The sequence below is a fragment of the Sciurus vulgaris genome, assembly GCF_902686455.1.
Source record: "Sciurus vulgaris genome assembly, chromosome: 14".
In the NCBI taxonomy this organism is placed as follows: Eukaryota; Metazoa; Chordata; class Mammalia; order Rodentia; family Sciuridae; genus Sciurus; species Sciurus vulgaris.
In genome coordinates, this window is record NC_136475.1 from 41,111,608 (window position 1) to 41,130,929 (window position 19,322).

Here is a 19,322-nt window from a genome sequence, read left to right on the forward strand (position 1 = left end):
GAACGTATGTTTTCATTTCTCTTGGTCATATCCGTAGGAATGAAATTGCTGGATCACTAGTAACCCTGTGTTTAACCTTTTGAGGAAACATAAGTTTTCCAAAGTTACTTGTGCCCACTAAAATTTAAAATCAAATTTAGCCTTGTTCTTCATCATAGATAAAGATGTTCCCTTAGAACATCCCATAGATATTCCCTTCTGTTATAATTGTGATTGGATATTGTAAAGTCCTTAAGGTAACACAAGAATCTTTTAGTAGCCATTAACAAAAACTAATGAAATGTAAGTTATTGCCCAGTTTCATTTCACTTGCTCATTTTTGTTCCTTAAATAGCAGAAAGACATGTATGTATTTTCAAACAGAAAAGGAAGGAATTGAATAAATTAAGCCTGATAATTCAAAAAATTATTTTAGAAAAAAATTTTCAAAAGTGTTTCTGTATAATGTATGCTTTTTGTAGTCGTAGCTAGTTGTAACATATAGAGCTGTTTATTTTCCTTATTAGCCATTTTTACTGTCCACGTTTTGACTTTTAAAATATAGAATTTATTTTTTGCTAAACAGTGATAAATTCTTATTTTCATTCAGTATTTGCAGCCAGCTCTTCTTAAAATAAATGAATTGTGTTATCAATTGAGCTTTATGGGACTTTATTATATTGAAAAATGTCACACCTACACCCTGCAGGAGTTTAAGGCTGCACAAGTTGTACGACTAGAGGAGGTAAGAAATTTTGCCTGTAAGGATTAAGTTTTTTTCTCTATTCTTGATATTTTGGTATCACTAATTATAAATATTCATCAATATCTAGGTGACAGAGCGCCTAGAAGAATTTCGAAATGAGGCAAAAGATGTGGTCAGAAAGGCTTGTCGATTTGCTTTGCGTGCTGCAGGATTTATTCCTGATGACTGTGCGTTTGAACCTACTGAGGGTAGGAAGGGCACAGAACCTGGATATATCAGAAATGTCTGCTTTCTAAAATATCAACTCTTCTGTATTCTTTGTCATTTCTATTCTTTCAAACTACTGCTTGATATGTTATAAATTCAATGTACTTTGTGGAAGGGGGTGCAGAAATGGTAAATATTGCATCATCTTGTGTTCTCCCACTTATGTAAATATTACTGAACTGGACACAGAATATTAATTCATAAACCTTCTGTAATGGACTCAGGTTGGGACTGTCTTCTTGAATGTATGTCTGGCCTACTTTTGGAGTCTATAGGTTTATTAAAATTAAGGGACTGAATGGATCTCAGGATTGGTCCCACTTGGCAAGGATTGTAAAGAATGATTCTAATGGAGATAGGTCAAATGCTTGAGGGTCAAGGTGTTCCTGGGAAAGTTAACATGGTCTACTGATTAACTCCTGTTAAGGAGAATGTTAACAAACTATTTTTTTTTTTCTTGAATTGAAATTGATTTGATAGGAAATTCTTTTGAATAGTTAGACTTTTTTGTGGGGTTGTAAAAGCTTTGTGAACCAAAGGATTTTGTTGTTTTTACATTTTATTTGTCCTTTCTTTGAATGCATATTTAGAGAAATGGAATTTTTACACAAAAATTCTTGTCTTCTGTTCTTAGATAAAAAAACAAGTGGTACAGGTTTCAGTGATGTGCTGTTTGACTTGCCTACTTGTGGAGAATCTGAAAAAATGACATACACAGAACAGGCCAGCAAAAGGCATCATTGCATGAGGCTGACATGGTAAATGATTAGATTTATTTTAAGATAAATTAGATCATCCATCCTGCTCAAGTTTCATTGAAAATTATACCTTGGAAGATGAGGGATATGTCAATTTATATGACTGGAGTAATTATCAAAACATTTTATGTCCTACTCAAATATGTACAATGAAAAGTTAAAACCAAAATATAGAATTCTGTCTTGGAAATGAACATTACCTTTTTTAAAAAAAATTAAACCTTTCACCATAGAATTCCCTAAAGTTATGAAAATTTAGGGAATATGGTTACCTAAATCATGCCCCAGAAACTCATCCCTTCAACGGCTGCTCAGCAAAGTAGCTGTTGGGACAGACAGGCTGATAGAGCAACTCCTGAAGTAAATCAAGTTGTGTGAAGGAGAAGTCAGGCACAGATTTGTGAACCTCTTCAAGTATGTTGGGAAGGCCTGCTCCATCCTGTTGGTCACTAAGGAAGTATGGCACACAAAGTTCCACCCTGTCCCTAAGGCAGATTTTGCAACTGGTAGCCAGGGAGGGAAGTGTTCCTCTTAGCACCTCACCAGGGGACTCGATATTAGCATTAGCTCTTCCATCTGCTTACCCAGCTGGATCTTGAACTTGACTATTTCAGAGTTTAGATTTTGCATCATTCTAAAGCCTCATAATTACAAATCACTCTTCTAAACAAAATCACCAAAGATTATCTGAAAAGTTGTCTGTGAAACTATAAAGCATTTATCATTATTATTTGATGTTCACTAACTTAATCCAAAATTAAAACCATTTATTTAATATGCCTTAACTGTGTACCCTTTTATATATGAAAATGTCTGTAGTCATGAAAGTCCATGAAGCTATCCCAAAGACACCATCAGGGCCTAGAGACATAGGAAACCCTAAAGCTCTACTTAGCAAACTAAAAGGTTATTTTAAATATAACAGTTGTTGTATGCATTAGGTTTTTCTTTAAAACACCTTTAAAAATTTGTATGACCTTTTGGCAAGATGAACTAGGTGCATTTTTCTTAATAGCTATATTTCTCATTAAATAGACTATTGAAAAGTTAGAACCCCTAGATAAATTGATATTGCATATTTGAATATAATTGTGTTTTAAAAGGAAGACTGTCTAAGAAAAACTCTTCTGGACAATAAATCTCTGATACTGTTATATAATTAGATCACAACTCAAGGAGAAATTATATTTTAAAATTTAAATTCTTGATTTAGAGTCACTATGAAAAATATATAGTGAGTATAGAAAACTGAAACAGTATTTGCTTTTCTTTTCAAGCTTTATCTATCTAAATGATTATTTAATTGAGAATACACTGCATGTCTTAACAGTAAATTCTACTAACTCTCTTCTGAATTATCTCACTGATAAACTGAAAAGAACACCTTCAGCGGATGTCATTCAGAAATGGATTACTGAGGAGAAGCCTGAAGTCACTGACAAAAAGGTATATTCAGATCAAATTAAAATTCATTATCAATACTTATTGAGGAGTGCTAACTATAAATCATGCTATTTTCTGTATACTAGAAAAATAGAGAAATTTCTGTTTGAACATATTTCTATTGAAGTATTGGTTATTAGTATTATTTCTATTAAGTATATGAACTCCACTCCTATTTAAATATTACCAACTTTGTTGTATAAAACATGTATACATGTTTTCCCAATTTATTGTTTGCTTTCCATTTTGTTGATAATGTTTTTATTGGAGAGACATTTTATGATACTATGTCATCTTTCAATATTTGTCTTTTTTCTTTCCACATGCTATGATTATAAATTCAGCTAATTATAGAAACTTAAATTTTATATGTCTTTGTCTTACTTTACACCTTGGTACTAATATCTTTATAACACTGCAAATGTGTTCACTTTAGGGGGCTCCTGTGATAGAAAAACAGGAAGAAGATGAGTCTCTCATCCCAATGTTCATCACAGAACTGATTTTGACCATTCAGTCACTACTCTTTGAGCCTTCATTGGAAGACTTTCTGGTGTGTGCTTCTTCATACATAATATATATTATATATAATATATAATTTCTGTGTAATAAACACATTTTTGGAAAATGAAGCAACTGCTTTACCATTAAAAGATTGGCACAACTGCAGTTGTCACTCCTCCAAAAGCGAGAAAGCATTGCTCCTTTACAATGCTTTTCCTGTACATAAAAACTGTCTAAAAGTATAGCACATTTTCTTTAACTTGAGGCAAATTAGGGGTTTGGTAAGGTACACCATTGGGTGGACATGTTCTGTATAAACTTTAGAATGCACGATAGGCATCCCTCTAACAAGAGTTCAAGAAATCATTCTTAAAAACACCATTTTTGAAATCTTTTCAAAAGCATTCTACATCTGAGGAAATTTTAGAGTTTTAGTCATTTATTGCTCCGTAACAGATTACCACAAATTTTGCAGTTTAAAGCAACCACTATTTATCTCAGTTTCTGTAGGCCAGGAATGTGGACACCTGCTGCTTAGCTCATCCTCTGCTTTAGGACCTCTCCAGGTTGCAGTTCAGTTGTCAGCCAGGCCTGATATCTTTTTTATCCCATGCTTGACTGGGAAAGATCCACATTTGAGTTCCCTCAGATTGTTGGAAGAATATAGCTCTGTGCAGCTACTGGACTAAGGTTCCCATTTTTTTGCAAATGTCAGCCAAGTCCCCTTTAGTCCCTTGACATATCACCCCCTCTACAAACAGTTTATAACATAGCTCTTATCTCTTCAAGGCCTATTAGAGAATTTCAGGAAGCCCAATTTCTCTTTTGAAGTCTTACCCTTGATTCAATCAGGTCTATCCAGGATGATCACCTTTTTGATTAATTCAGAATCAGTCTATTTTGTACCTTGATTTTATCTGTAGAATCTTTCTAACTTTGCCATATAATGTAACCTAATCCCAGGAGTTATATCCCTTCATAATCATAGGTCCATCCACACTCAAGAGCAGGGCATTGTACAGGTATGTACACTGGTGGGCAGGAATCTTGGGGGTCATCTTATTTTGTCTGCCACATTTGTGTACCTGTGTAGATTAGTAAATCAATCAGTCCTTATTTTCTGTTGTTAGCTGGTATACTGTAGCGCAAAAGCAATAGTACTCAGGATCTGTAGATTTTAGTCTTGGCTTTACAATATAATAAGCACCTTGGGGTTCAGTTTCTTCATTTTTAAAACGAGAAGGCAGATGAGTTCTTGGGTTGCCTCCTCTTCCAGTAGTCTATGATTCTGTAATTTATGAGATAGAATATTTTAAGACATTTACAATGGCAGACCGATAAGCTACTGGTGGCTGAAACGGCTCTTGGGAGTTCCCAAGCAGAGAAGGACTGAGCTCCCACATCTACTGACCACAAGATTCATGTCCTTCACCTGGGATGCAGGTACCCCCATGTTGCAGGTGACACAAGGAAACTGCAAGCAGTTTGTTGTCTTTACTCCCAAGTGAGAGTCCTCAAAAAAAACTCAACACCCCTCTAATTTTTCTGTTGCAAAACTCTGCTCCACATATAGTTATTTTTAATTCCTACAAATGACTGAGCTCTAGGAGTAATCAGCAAGTTTGTGTGTTCCTATCAATGTAAGATTTTACTTCACATACCCAAAATTGAAAGTGTAAATAAGACTTTCATTCATGAATTTTCTCCCCCCAAAATTATTTTAGTCATTAGCATAAATCATCTCCATCTGGTTATTTTAAACATACATGCATATAAATAGGGCTTCATCTGAAGGAAATTATATGCTTTTTAAAAAAAAATTTAATAATGACTTACTCTTCCTATACCTTTATTTATTTTTTTTGTCATGCTGAGAATTGAATCCAGTACCTCACACAGGCTAGGCAAGCACTCCACCACTGAGCTACAATCCCAGCCCAGAAAATTATATGCTTAAGTCATGATACTTAAATTGTTCTTGCTTGGGTTACCAGTGTATTAAATACTTGATTCAGAATTTGCTTTTCAGTTCTCATCTTGTTGTGTTTGACAGATGTCCTATTGCATGTGACTCAGTTTATTGCTTTTGCATCCTGAAATAGACTCTTGGTTTAATTTCCCTTGGTTCTATTCTTGACCTTTATTTTTTCTTTCTCAGCTTTCTGTCAAGATCTTTTTTTGTCAGCCCCTTGATTAATGCTATCCTAAAGTGTTCCCTCCTCCTCACACACTATGAATTTTTCCTGGGTGCTTTTTTCTGTACCTGTTTGAACTTCCAGGATACTGACTCATAAATATATATTTACATCTAGTGCTTTTTTTCCTAAGCCCCAGACATAGAGCCATCTGGAAATAGCCACCAAAATGTTCCATGATCAACTCCAAATCACCAAAGTTAGCTAAACTTATCAATTTCTTCCAAAACTTGCTCTTCCCACCCTGACTCCATCTTAATGAAAGGCACTATTCAGGTACCCAGAGATCCAAGATATCTTAGATTCTTCCTTTGCTCCCTGAAGTCAAGTCACCAGGTTGTATGCAGAACTTTAGTTGCTTTCTCAGTCATAACCTTATCATCTCTGTCTGGCCTGACATAATAGTCTGTTTTGATTTGCTTGTTTCTCTTCCTTCTAATTCATTTTCCACATTTCTGTTAGCAAATCATTCTCATTGGCAAAGCTAATCATGTAACTTTTCTGCTTAAAATTTCTCCATTACCTATGGTAGCATTTTTCAAAGAAGGCTCTGTGAGATGTTGCTGGTATTATAAGAAACAAGGGGTTATGATACATTTACATATTAGCAGATGTGAAAGTCCTATTTAGCAGGTCCTAAGAAGACTCTTGTTTCCTCAGTTCTTGTCTTGAAATAGTTCAGTCAAGAGAATTAGAGAATAAGCACAAAGAGTTTTTTTAATTTAATGGAGGTAAGCTCCAAAAGGAGCCTTGCCTCCCTGTGGAACAGACCCCCGCCCAGAGAAGAAGAGGCCTAAGGCTTTCCATAGGGAGAGTTTTGTTTTGTTGGTAGTGGGGATTGAATCCAGGGGTGCTTTAACCAGTGATCTATATCCCCAGTCCTTTTTATTTTTTATTTTGAGGCAAAGCCTCACTAAGTTGCCCAAGATGGCCTCAGACTTGTGATCCTCCTGCCTCAGCCTCCCAAGTGACTGATTACAAGTGTGCATCATGTTGCCTGACTCCACATAGTGGGTTTTTATATTTGGTCTTGGAATCTCCTTCTTCTTGTTTTATGAACTTGCTGAGGTTACTGCAGTTTGGAGGCCATGACCTAGTGCCCTGTGCTGGTTTCATGTGTTGGAAAGTTTATATTAGTATCCCACCTAAACCTACCCAGGTTTTAGAACCATAATAAATTATAGTGAATCAGGGTCTGCCAAATGACAGTACCTCTATGTATGTTTCAAAGTTGGAAGTCCCTTAATCTGGTTAAACCTAGTTCTTCTAGTTTAAGAAGGTAGTACCTGACCAAGAAGGAGGCAGGTTTTTAGGAGGAATTTCCTGTCCTCTGAGGGATAGTTAATTTTCACCACTCTGGGTGGGGTGAGCCTTATTTTTCCTTCCCCCACCTGCCTGCTTACATCTACCTGTCTGCCTGCCTGTGTTAACATATCTGCTGCATACTGTTTCTCCACACTAGCTCTGTACTCCAGCACCTCTTGGTGATGGCTCCTTCACACACAATGATAGAGAGAATGGGACTTCTAGGAGTTTGGTACACTGGGCAAGCTCTAACTCATCTTTTAAGATTCATCACGAAGTACTTTACCTAATTTTCTTTAAGGTATTTATTCTAAATTATAAACTAATCTAGGCTCATTGAAGAGAATTTGAAAAACACAAAGATCATTAAAATCATCCAAAATCTTACTTGTCAAAAATAGAAATAATCAGTATTAACATTTTTACATTCCTGCATACTTAACTTACCATGAGATTATATACCTAGATGTAGATGCATTTTTAAATAGGGATAATATTACACATCAGTTTTCTCTTTCTCTCTCTTCAACTTAACATTATATCATAAACTTTTTACCATGACATTGACCAGTTTTTGGAGATATCATTTTGAAAGAGTATGAAATTTTCCATTGTATAATATACCCATAACTTTTATAACCATACTATTAGTTTTGAATACTTACGTATAATTAGTTGTTATTATTATGAGTTATGCTGCCGTGAATGTTCTTCACATAAATCTTTGTTTATATGTATAAGTTTTTTCTCTCAGGTTACGTATATATATTTTATGGTACCAGGGATCGAACCCAGGGACTCACACATGCTAAGCAAGTCTCCGTACATCCTCAGCCCTAGATTTTTAAAATAGAAATTACTACTCAAACAACAACCTCTTCCGCCCACCCCATAATTCTCCTCCTTCTCCTTCTTGCTAGAGTCTTGCTAAATTGCCCAGGCTGATCTAGAATTTGTGATACTCCTGCTTTAGCCTCTGGAATAGCTGGGATTACAGGCATAGACCACCCACCATGCACACATAAGCCCTACTCTCTCTGCCAACAATCTAAACTTATAGCCCTTCCTTTAAACTTTCTTTTGGCTTTCTTCTGACCCTCTGGTGTTTTGTTCACACTTTGAATGTGGATCTCATCATAATGTACTAATTTTTTTTAAATCTACCTCTTTCTCAATTAGAAAATATGTGTCCTAAAAGCAGGACTATGTTTTCCAATTCATCATATGCTCAGAATCAACAGAGCATCTGACCTGGTTGATTGAGTTATTCATGTTTATTTTAGTAATTCAGAATATTCATAAATGTAATCATCTGTATATTTACATTTATGTTTATGCTTTCTCTCTAACAGGATGGTATTTCAGGTTCAATTAATCATTTTCAAAACACTGTGCTATCAGTTCCAAATCTTGTGCCTGATACATATTTTGATGCTTTCACCAGCCCTTACATTAACAACAAATTTGAAGAAAAAACTTGTGGACCTGGGCCAAACTTATCATCTGTGTTTGATGATGATAAGAATTTTCACACAATTGTCTTTCAAATAAAGGTAAATTTATTTTTACTAAAACTATTTTATATTTTCTATTCTTAAGAAATTGAGTAATATATTTTCTTCCTCTCTCATCTTTAAATATTTGTGAAAATTGGAATAAACATAATCTCAACATGGTAAAATTTGAAAATAATGTTGGTATCTTAAAAATTGCCCTGTTAAGCAAGAAATAACTTTTTAAAAGCATTAAATTATCAGGCAAAACAGTTGCATATCATTAGCAATCTATTTGCATATGTTTCTAGTGAAGCAGTATTGACTGTTGAAAATCCTAACAGACACAAGCAGAACCTGGATGACTTACCAGTCAACACAATCTTTTTAACTGAAGTCATTTCCTATTAAATGTTTTGTGCTTTATAAAAGTATAATGTAATTATTTGAGGCTCATTAGAAATGTAATAATGTCTCTCTATAACTCTCCAAAAGCACTATCTCAAGTATACTTGAAGAATTTGAACATAGCATTTCATATACTAAAATTTTCAACTTAAGTGCCCCAATTTTTAAAAACAAAAGCACATTTACAGAAGATTTGATGTGAGAAAGGAAGAAGCAGCGCTGCTCCTTGGTTTGTTTCTTCCCTGGATCTTTGAGTAATCCAGTCTCTATGGAAAACAGGAATGTGGCCCTTAATGAAAATTCTATTGCCTTTTCTCCTTGGTATGCAAGTGCCACTATAATTTTGAATCTTAAAATCTACCTATTTGTCAGTCATAGAATAACCATTTTACATACAGCCTTGTGTAGCTTAAAATTAACTAGTGTTTAAATCTGTTCATTTCATAAAGATATCATTGTAGCTATCATGGTATGATTTTATTTTTCAAATTATTATTTTAATTTTACAAATCTTTGGAATAGTGTGATTCAATACATGTGCAATGATCAAGTCAGGGTAACTAATATTTCTTTCTTCTTAAACATTTTTAAAACTTTTGGTTGACACAGTAATTATATAATGTGATTTTTCAATACATGTGTATAATATGCACTCATCAAATCAGGGTAAAATAAACATAATATATTCAAATTCAAATTAAACATAATGTATTCCATCCTCTACTGTTTCTACACCTACTTGTGATAGAGTTCTTATTCCCAACTGCATTGTCAATCATCAATTCAAAATTATAAACTCCTATCATCTGACTTTGTCCTCCTTTCATAATTTTAGCTTTGCAAATTATTTTGACTAATTCTAAAATTTGTCCTAGATTGTGGGTTCTTTACCACTAAGTACTGTACTACAGAGGGTATTCCACAGACTTGTTTCATTCACTAACTACCAAATCATCTGACCTAATAACAAAAAGCCAAAATACTTTTATGTTTATCAACTTTTTCTTCCTTAGTCAATTATTTTCCTTTAAAGGACTGGTTATAACATTTGTGATTAAAAATTGTATTTCCAATTTGGAGGAGCCAAAATTAATGGCAGCTGTCTGAATACTATTTATCCCACACATCCTCCAAGAATAATGACCTTCAGAAAATGAAGAAATAAAACTAAGCAAATTTTATGTCATATCAAAAGCCAGAAAACAGAGAATACGCAAATGTCATATTACCTTTGAGCAGAAATTTATGCACAAATAACAGTGAGTTTTCTTTCTCATGTCCTTGCCACAAACTTTTGCAGACAATGAGGTCAGTCCTTTGAAAATGTATGAAAAAGAAGCAGGGAGCAAGCAGGTGGCCTGAGGTTAAGCTAAAAATCACAGCCAAAAAGAAGCCCACCCTACATGCAAAAATGACTTTTAGAAAGTGTTGGTAAATCAGAGCACTGACTGCAGGAAAGGGACTTTTAAAGGGCAGTTATTCAAGATGGAATCATTTCTGGGGTAGAAAATAAGTTTAAAAAGGAAGAAGAGGCATTATTTAAACATTGGGTGATGTACAGAAAATGAGGCAACTAGTAAAAATGCAAAATCTGGAGGATAAACAAGAACCAAAAAATCAGAGTGCACCCAGATCTTTCCCTACCACCATAAAATAAAATAGCGTATTTCTCTGACAGAACAAAATGCCCTTGAACTATAAGTCTTACAAATCACTTCACATCCATGAGTTGAAAAAATTCATAAATAGATTTGATACATGCAAAACTACTCTGAGGAGAAAAAAGAAAGAATTAAGACTGCTGATGAATATTCTTCTCCCCCAACCCAACCATGAAACTAAAGCAGCACCACACACTGAAGTAAATATCCTCAGAAGCATTTGAATATATGGAAGACCACATTGAATCAAATATTCAAAATTAAAATGGAAATGGACAAAAAGACAAAATTATCTCAGAAATGAAGACTAAAAGTTTAATATGAACAAAAGAAATTACAGGAAAAAATAATGATATAGAAGATGGAAAACAACCAAGAGAATGAAAATAAAATAAAGAATAAGTACAACACATAATTAATTCTAATGGAAGACAGGCAAAAATATGTGGCTTACATAATTGGAGTTTCTGCCGGAGAAAAAACAAGGGCATCAAGCAAACATAACTAGTCCATGAAAAGAAAATTTTAATCTATTTTTTTGAGGGGTGGTGGTACCAAGGATTGAACTCAGGGGCACTTGGCCACTGAACCACATCCCTCGCCCTATTTTGTATTTTATTCAGAGAAAGGGTCTTACTGAGTTGCTTAGTGCCTGTGTCACCCTTGCTGAGGCTGGCTTTGAATTTAGAATCCTTCTACCTCAGCCTCCCAAGCCGGTGGGATTACAGGCGTGTGCTACTGTGCCTGTTGAAGCTCTATTTAAAAGAACATACAAAGTGCCTTGGAAAACTGACCCAGAGCAATTAACTCTTGAGATAGTGTCCTTCTAAAACTATTATATATTAAAACTGAATAAAAATTCCTCCAGATCACAAAGAAAAATGATCAGCTAACTTACAGATATACCATCACAGAAATAGTCAAGAATCTCCATTATATACTAAAATGAGTATGCAGTAAATCTTAGGAAATTTTTCAAAAGAAGACATACAAATGGTCAACAAATATGTGGAAAAAATGCTCGGCAACACTAATTATAAGGAAAATATCAGTCAAATCTAATGAGATATCACCTTACTCTAACTATAATAGCTGTTATCAAAAAGACAAAAGTGCCTGCAAGAATGTGGAGAAAGGGGAACCCTGACATATTGTTGGCAGGAATGTAAATTAGTGTGATCACTATGAAAAACAGTATAGACATTCCCAAAAAATTAAAAATAGAAGTATCATATGATCCAACAATCCCAGTACTGGGTATATATCAAAAGGAAATGAAATCAGTATGTTGGAAATATCTGTACTCCCATGTTTATTACAGCCCTATTCAAATTGCTGAGATATCAGGAAGATTGCAAGTTCAAAGCCAGCCTCAGCAACTTAGTGTGAAATGAGTATGCAAAAGTCTGATGAGAAACGATATTTATATAGGTTCAGAGCCTCTCTTCATAACATTTTTATTGATTTCAAAGGGGAAAGTAGTAAGTTTGTAATGGTAAGCCTAGCAGATGCCACTGTAATCAATCTGTTAACATTACAAATAATCACACAAACTCATATTTTGTGTCTTTTGATAGAATGCACTGAGAACACACATCATTTTGTGGTATTCTAGTCAGAAATGTATAGGAAACATAAGGAAGCATAAAACACACAAATGCACACAACCATCTTAAAATGTGTAAAAGTCATGAAAGAAAAATAAGATTGAGAAAGTGTCCCAGATTAAAGGAAATCAAAAAGCTATGACAGGGACTGGAGATATAGCTCGGTTGGTAGGGTGCTTCCCTTGGCAAGTGTAAGGCCCTGGGTTCAATCCCCAACTCTGCCAAAAAAAGAAAAAGAGCTATGACAAGATGGTATATAATATCCTACATAGAACAGTAGACTAGTAAAAAAAAATGTTTTCTTTCTTTTGTTATGAAAAACATGATTGTGACAAATGGCTGAATTGTATAATGTTTGTAGTTGGATAATATAAATATCCATGTTCATTTTCTGATTTAGACCACTGTATTATAGTTATGCAAGAAAATATTTTTGTGTTTGATAAATAAAATAGTCAGTGGTAAAGGTACCACATGTTTGTAACTTTCTCCCAAATAGTTTAGAATAAAATAATACATATAGAAAGAGAATGATGAAGTAAATATGGCAAATTGTTGAAGTTTAGGGAATATGGGTAAGCAATGGAATTCTTTATACTGTTTCAGCAACATTTCTTCAATAGAAATTATCTCAAGATTTTAAAAAACTTAAATCATTTTGAATATTAGTGGAGCTTTCCATCTATAGCCTTATATTATGTTTCTGTCACCCACATGATTTTCCACATCAGTCAGCTCAATAGAGTTACTATTTGACATAGATTTTTAAAAAATTTATATTGCAAAGGCACAAACATTCTGGAAGATTATATAAGAGCCTAATCAAAGAAAATAAATGAAACAACTAATATAGACATTTAGGGTGTTTACCATTTTTTGTAAACTAAATTTTCTACTACTTGCTTACCATCTACAAAGCATGACTCTGAAACATTTTCCCTATCATTGGTATGTTGAGTTTGTGCAGTTATATTAATTGTCTTTAGTTTTCCATGAGACAAAATGTGCATGTCCAAGAAATCTTGATAAGAAATATAAGGTGAGACTTGGAGTGCAACCAGGAAGTCATAGGCCAAAACCAACAACAAATTCTAACTGCCTTTCATAGGCATTGAACATGTGATAATATATGTTGATAAAGGTATTAAAGGGACTGAAATAAGTACAAATAATTGTTTTGGTTTGGGGGGGGTGGGAAATTGTAGGGATCCAAATGTGAAAAATGAAGTAAAAGGCTTTATTAGGGCAATGTACGAAGGACATTTTGGAATGAAAGACTGGTCAGTGCAGAGAATCTGACAGTAAGATTAAACAAGTGATTTTTGTAGGCATGCGAAATAGTGCTTTTGCTCAAAAACACATCAATTAAGACATAAAATTTGCAGTTTGGAAAAAAGGCTAACTCTTTGCCAGGTTTACTAGAAAAAACTTACAAGTGTACTTCTTTACAATCATTGGGAATAATTCTTAAAAAGTCAAATTTTAAAGATGATTTTTAATTTTTTGTAAGTTTCTTCTTGAATTCGTTACGTGCCCCTTGACATCAAGGATGTACCTTTTCTCATCATGTATTCCCAAGTCAAAGCATGTTGCTGGACATAGAGACACTGCTTGTGCGTGCATGTATGTATGTGTGCTTTTCAGTGTTGAACTAAATTCTGCTTAAGAAAAATACAGGGTTTTTTTGTCTGCTTGTTTATAACATTTAGGACACCATTCATGCAGCATTCGAATCTGCCCGCTTATATGCAGCTACTTTTGAAAAGTTCCATTTATTCTTTAAGGAAAATGAGAGTCTTGATTTGCAAGCTCTTAAACTTCAAGAACCTGGTAAGTCTTCCATTTGTATGTACTAATTATTTTTTATAGGAATATCTAGTATGTGGTCTTATAGGTTTCTGTTTGGTGATATTTGGTGACAGAAATGGTAGCCCTAAAAAGTTCCAACAATAGTCAAGAATTTATTTATTTCTAGGTTATTTTCCATAGAATTACTTTTCCCCTTCATGTTTACTCAGTGTTGCTATTTTATTTCAGAAATTTGGGGAACCAGTTTCCTCCAAATGGCTTATCTTTTAGTATGAAATTTTATTGGTGCTAAGGCTGTATAATCTGTATGTGGGAATGAGTTGAAAGAATACCTACATACCTTTACCAGTTCTATTAAATGAGGTTTACATAACTTTTTCTATCTTAGGAATCTGAGTAACTGGTTTCTTTGGTGGGGGGAAACCACTCTGAGATCTGGTGGGTGTGAATCAACATGTCTTAGTCATGAAATTATACTAGGGGAAATTATTTTAGTAGACCTATTATCTTTGATAAAATAAAGTAATATAGATTATTCAATTAAAATTTTAGGCATAGAAATTCAGATAATTATAAAAATTAAGTATATATTATTTGTTATTGCTATTTAAATCATGACGTACATCATTTATATTTTTTTTTGAACTGGTTTTATTGCTTTATTTTTTATATGCAAAATAACTATTTTGATACTTTGCCTCATGAACCAGCATTAATTTTTCTATAATGTTTTTGTTTTTCTTTCAATCCTTCATTATTTAAGTTAAATAATTCAGTATCCATCTTAAAAAATATGTTTCTACAGAACCAAAATACAAGTATCACACACCCGCCAAAAAAATCTTAATTGTTTAAAGAATTGCTAAACAATTGTCAAACATGTTCTGTATTCAAAAGTCCCAAGGTTAAGCCGATTACATCTGGTTTGTCCCAGGATCTAGTCCAAGACCAATTGTATCTGGTTGTTATGTCTCTTAAGTTTTAAAAAACTGAAACAGACTTTTTTTTTTCAATATGCTAACTTACTAAAGATCTTACTTTAGAAAACAAAAATAAGGACCTTACTTTAGAAAACAAACAAATTAGGTAAGTCTTCTTCCATTGTTCTTTGGCAACACTCTCACACTGCGACAGTGCATATTGAACTGAAGTGAACTGACAGGGAGATAGGATATGATGCCTGAGTGCTATGCCATAGCATCATGGAGTCAGTGAAGTACAGAGCCTGACTTTTCAGCACACAGAGTAGGCCTACTCCAAATAACCATTTAATCAATTAGATCTTCTAAATTTTCAGAGACCAGAGGGTACAAGATTTTCTGTTTTAAAAATTTAGGTGCACTCATACATTGCTGGTGGGGTTGCAAATTAGTGCAGCCACTCTGGAAAGCAGTGTGGAGATTCCTCAGAAAGCTTGGAATGGAACCACCATTTGACCCAGCTATCCCACTCCTTGGCCTATACCCAAAGGACTTAAAATTAGCATACTACAGAGATACAGCATACAGCACATCAATGTACAGCATACAGCCACATCAATGTTCATAGCTGCTCAATTTACCATAGCCAGATTGTTGAACCAACCTTGAGGCCCTTCAGTTGATGAATGGGTAAAGAAACTGGTGTGTGTATATATATATACACACACACACAATGGAATATTACTCAGCCATAAAGAATGATAAAATTATGGCATTTGCAGGCAAATGGATGAAATTGGAGAATATCATGCTAAGTGAGATAAGCCAATCTCAAAAAACCAAAAGACGAATGATCTTGCTCATAAGCGGATGATGACACATAATGGGGGGTGGGAAGGGTCAGTGTTAGGGTTAGGGTTAGGGTTAGGGTTAGGGAGGGGGCAAGAATGGAGGAAGGAAGAACTGTATAGAGGGAAAAGAGGGGTGGGAGGGGTGGGGGAGAAGGGAAAAAATAACAGAATGAATCAAACAACATTACCCTATGTAAATTTATGATTACACAAATGGTATGCCTTTACTCCATGTACAAACAGAGAAACAACACTATCCCATTTGTTTAAAATTAAAAAAAGGTTCTTTGTTTTTTTAAATTACTTTTTTTATTTTTACAGACTGCATTTTGATTCATTGTATACAAATGGGGTACATCTATTCATTTCTATGGTTGTGCATGATGTAAATTCATATAATTCATGTAATCATACATGTACACAGGGTAAAAAAATTTTATTTGTTCTTTTTAGTTATATATGACAATAGAATGTATTCTACGTATTAATACATAGAGTATAACTTCCCCTTCTTGCGATTGTACATGATGCAGAGTTATACTGGTTGTGTATTCATATATGAACAAAGGAAAGTTATGTCCATTTCATTCTACTGCCTTTCCTATTCCCATTCCCCCTCTCTTCCCTTTATTCCCCTTTGTCTAATCCAGTGAATTTCTATTCTTCCTTCCACCCCACCCATTATTGTGTATTAGCATTCACATATCAGAGAGAACATTCAGCCTTTGGTTTTTTTGGGGATCGACTTATTTCACTTAGCATGATTGTCTCCAGTTCTATCCATTTCCTGGCAAATGCTTTAATTTCATTCTTCTTTATGACTGAGTAGTATATCATGGTGTATATATAGCACATTTTCTTTATCCATTCATCTATTTAAGGTCACCTAGGTTGTTTCCATAGCTTAGCTCTTGTGAATTGAGCTGCTATCAACATTGATGTGGCTACATCACTGTAATATGCTTATTTTAAGTCCTTTGGATATATGCCAAGGAGTGGAATAACTGGGTCAAATGGTGGTTCCATTCCAAGTTTTCTTAGGAATCTCCATATTGCTTTCCAAAGGTGTTGCACCAATTTGCAGTCCCACCAGCAATGTATGAGTTTACTTTTTTCCCCACATCCTCTCCAACATCTATTGTTACTTATATTCTTGATAATTGCCATTTCTGACTGGAGTGAGATGAAATCTCAATATAGTTTTAATTTGCATTTTTCAATTGCTAGAGACATGTTGAACATTTTTTCATATATTTGTTGACCATTCGTATTTCTTCTGTTAAGTGTCTTTTTAGTTCCTTTGCCCATTTACTGATTGGATTATTTGATTTTTGGTATTAAGATTTTTGAGTTCTTTATATATTCTGGTGATTAATGCTATAAGACACGGGTGGCAAAGACTTTTCTTCCATTCTGTAGGCTCTCTCTTCATGCTTTTATTTCCTTTCCTGTGAAGAAACTTTTTAGTTTGATACCATCCCTTTTATTGATTCTTGATTTTATTTCTTGCCCTTTGAAGTCTTTTGAGGAAGTCAGTTCCTAAGCCAACATGATGGAGATTTGAACTTACTTTTTTCTTCAAGTAGACACAGGATCTCTGATATAATGCCTAGGTCCTTGAACCATTTTCAGTTGATTTTTGTGCAGGATGAGAGATAAGGGTTTAATTTCATTTTACTACTTATGGATTTCCAGTTTTTCCAGCACCATTTGTTGAAGAGGCTACCTTTTCTCCAATGTGTGTTTATGGCATCTGTGTCTAATATGAGATAACAATATTTTTGTGAGTTTTACTCTGTGTCTCCTATTTTGTACCATTGGCCTTCATGTCTGCTTTGGTGCCAATACCGTGCCTTTTTTGTTACTATTACTCTATAGTATAGTTTAAGGTCTGGTATTGTGACGCCTCCTGCTTCACTCTTCTTGCAAAGGATTGTTTTGGCTATTCTGGATCTCTTATTTTCCAAATGAATTTTATGATTGCTTTTTCTAGTTCTATGAAGAATGTCATTGGAATTTTAACAGGAAATGCATTAAATTTGTATAGTGCTTTTGGTAGTATGTTCATTGTGACAATATTTATTCTGTTTATGCAAGAGCATGGGAGATCTTTCCATATTCTAAGGTCTTCTTCAACTTCTTTCTTTGGTGTTCTATAGTTTTCATTGGAGAGGTCTTTCTCCTCTTTTGCTGGATTGATTCTCAAATATTTTATTTTTTTGAAGCTATTGTGAATGGGGTAGTTTTCATAATTTCTCTTTCAGTTTATTCATCTCTGATATAGTGGAACACGATTTATTTGGGGATGTTAATTTTACATCCTTCTACTTTGTTAAATTCATTTATGAGTTCTAGAAGTTTTTTGGTGGGGTTTTTTTGGTGTTCAAAATAAAGAATCATGTTTGTGAGCAAATAGGGATAGTTTGAGTTCTTCTTTTCCTATTCTTATCCCTTTAATTTCTTTCTTTTAATTGCTCAGGCTTGAGATTCATGGATTATGTTGAATAGAAGCGGTGAAAGTGGGCATCCTTGTCTTGTTCCAGGTTTTAGAGGGAATGCTTTCAATTTTTTTTTCCATTTAGAATGATATTGACCTTGGGTTTAATATATGTAGCTTTTATAATGTAGAGGTATGTTCCTACTATTCCTAGTTTTTCCAGTGAATGGATGCTATAATTTTGTCAAATGCTTTTCCTGTATCTGTTGAGATAATCATGTGATCCTTGTCTTTAAGTCTATTTATGTGATGAATTACATTTATTGATTTCCAAATATTGAACCAACCTTCCTTCCCTCGGATGAACCCCATTTGATCATGGTGCACTATCTTTCTAATATGTTTTTGTATGCAGTATTTTATTAAGAACTTTTGCATATATGTGCACCAAGGATATTGGTCTGAAATTTTTTTCCTTGATGTGTCTTTGTCTGGTTTTGGGATCAGGGTAATACTAGCCTCATAGAATGAGTTTGAAAGGGTTCCCTCATTTTCATGGAAAATTTGAGGAGGATTTCTGCTAATTTTTCTCTGAATGTCTGGAAGAACTCAGCTGAGAATCCATTTGACCCTGGGCTTTTCTTTGTTGTTATGCTTTTGATGGCATGTTCAATTTCATTGCTTGAAATTGATTTATTTAAATTTGCTATGTCCTCCTGGTTCAATTTGTGCAACTCATGTCTCTAGAAATCTGTCAATGTCTTCAAGATTTTCTATTTTATTACAGTATAAATTTTCAGAATAGTTTATAATTTTTTCTATATTTCAGTAGTTTCCATTATAATATTTCCTTTTTCATCATAAATTTTAGGTATTTGAGATTTCTCTCTCTCTTCATTAGTGTAGCTAAGGGTTTACTAATTCTATTTTATTTTTTCAAACAAGTAACTTTTTGGTTTTTCAATTTTTTGGATTTTTT

General features: G+C 34.0%; 1 protein-coding gene across 1 annotated transcript in view; it reads left to right on the forward strand.

Annotated features, from left to right (window-relative positions):
* Nucleotides 1-19,322, forward strand: part of DNAH6 (dynein axonemal heavy chain 6) — a 291,936-nt gene that overhangs the window by 41,753 nt on the left and 230,861 nt on the right. Inside the window, 7 exon segments of the mRNA XM_079109750.1 lie at nucleotides 590-724; nucleotides 813-933; nucleotides 1,587-1,710; nucleotides 2,988-3,156; nucleotides 3,590-3,706; nucleotides 8,510-8,710; nucleotides 14,036-14,156. Coding sequence (XP_078965876.1) covers nucleotides 590-724; nucleotides 813-933; nucleotides 1,587-1,710; nucleotides 2,988-3,156; nucleotides 3,590-3,706; nucleotides 8,510-8,710; nucleotides 14,036-14,156 — 988 coding nt within the window.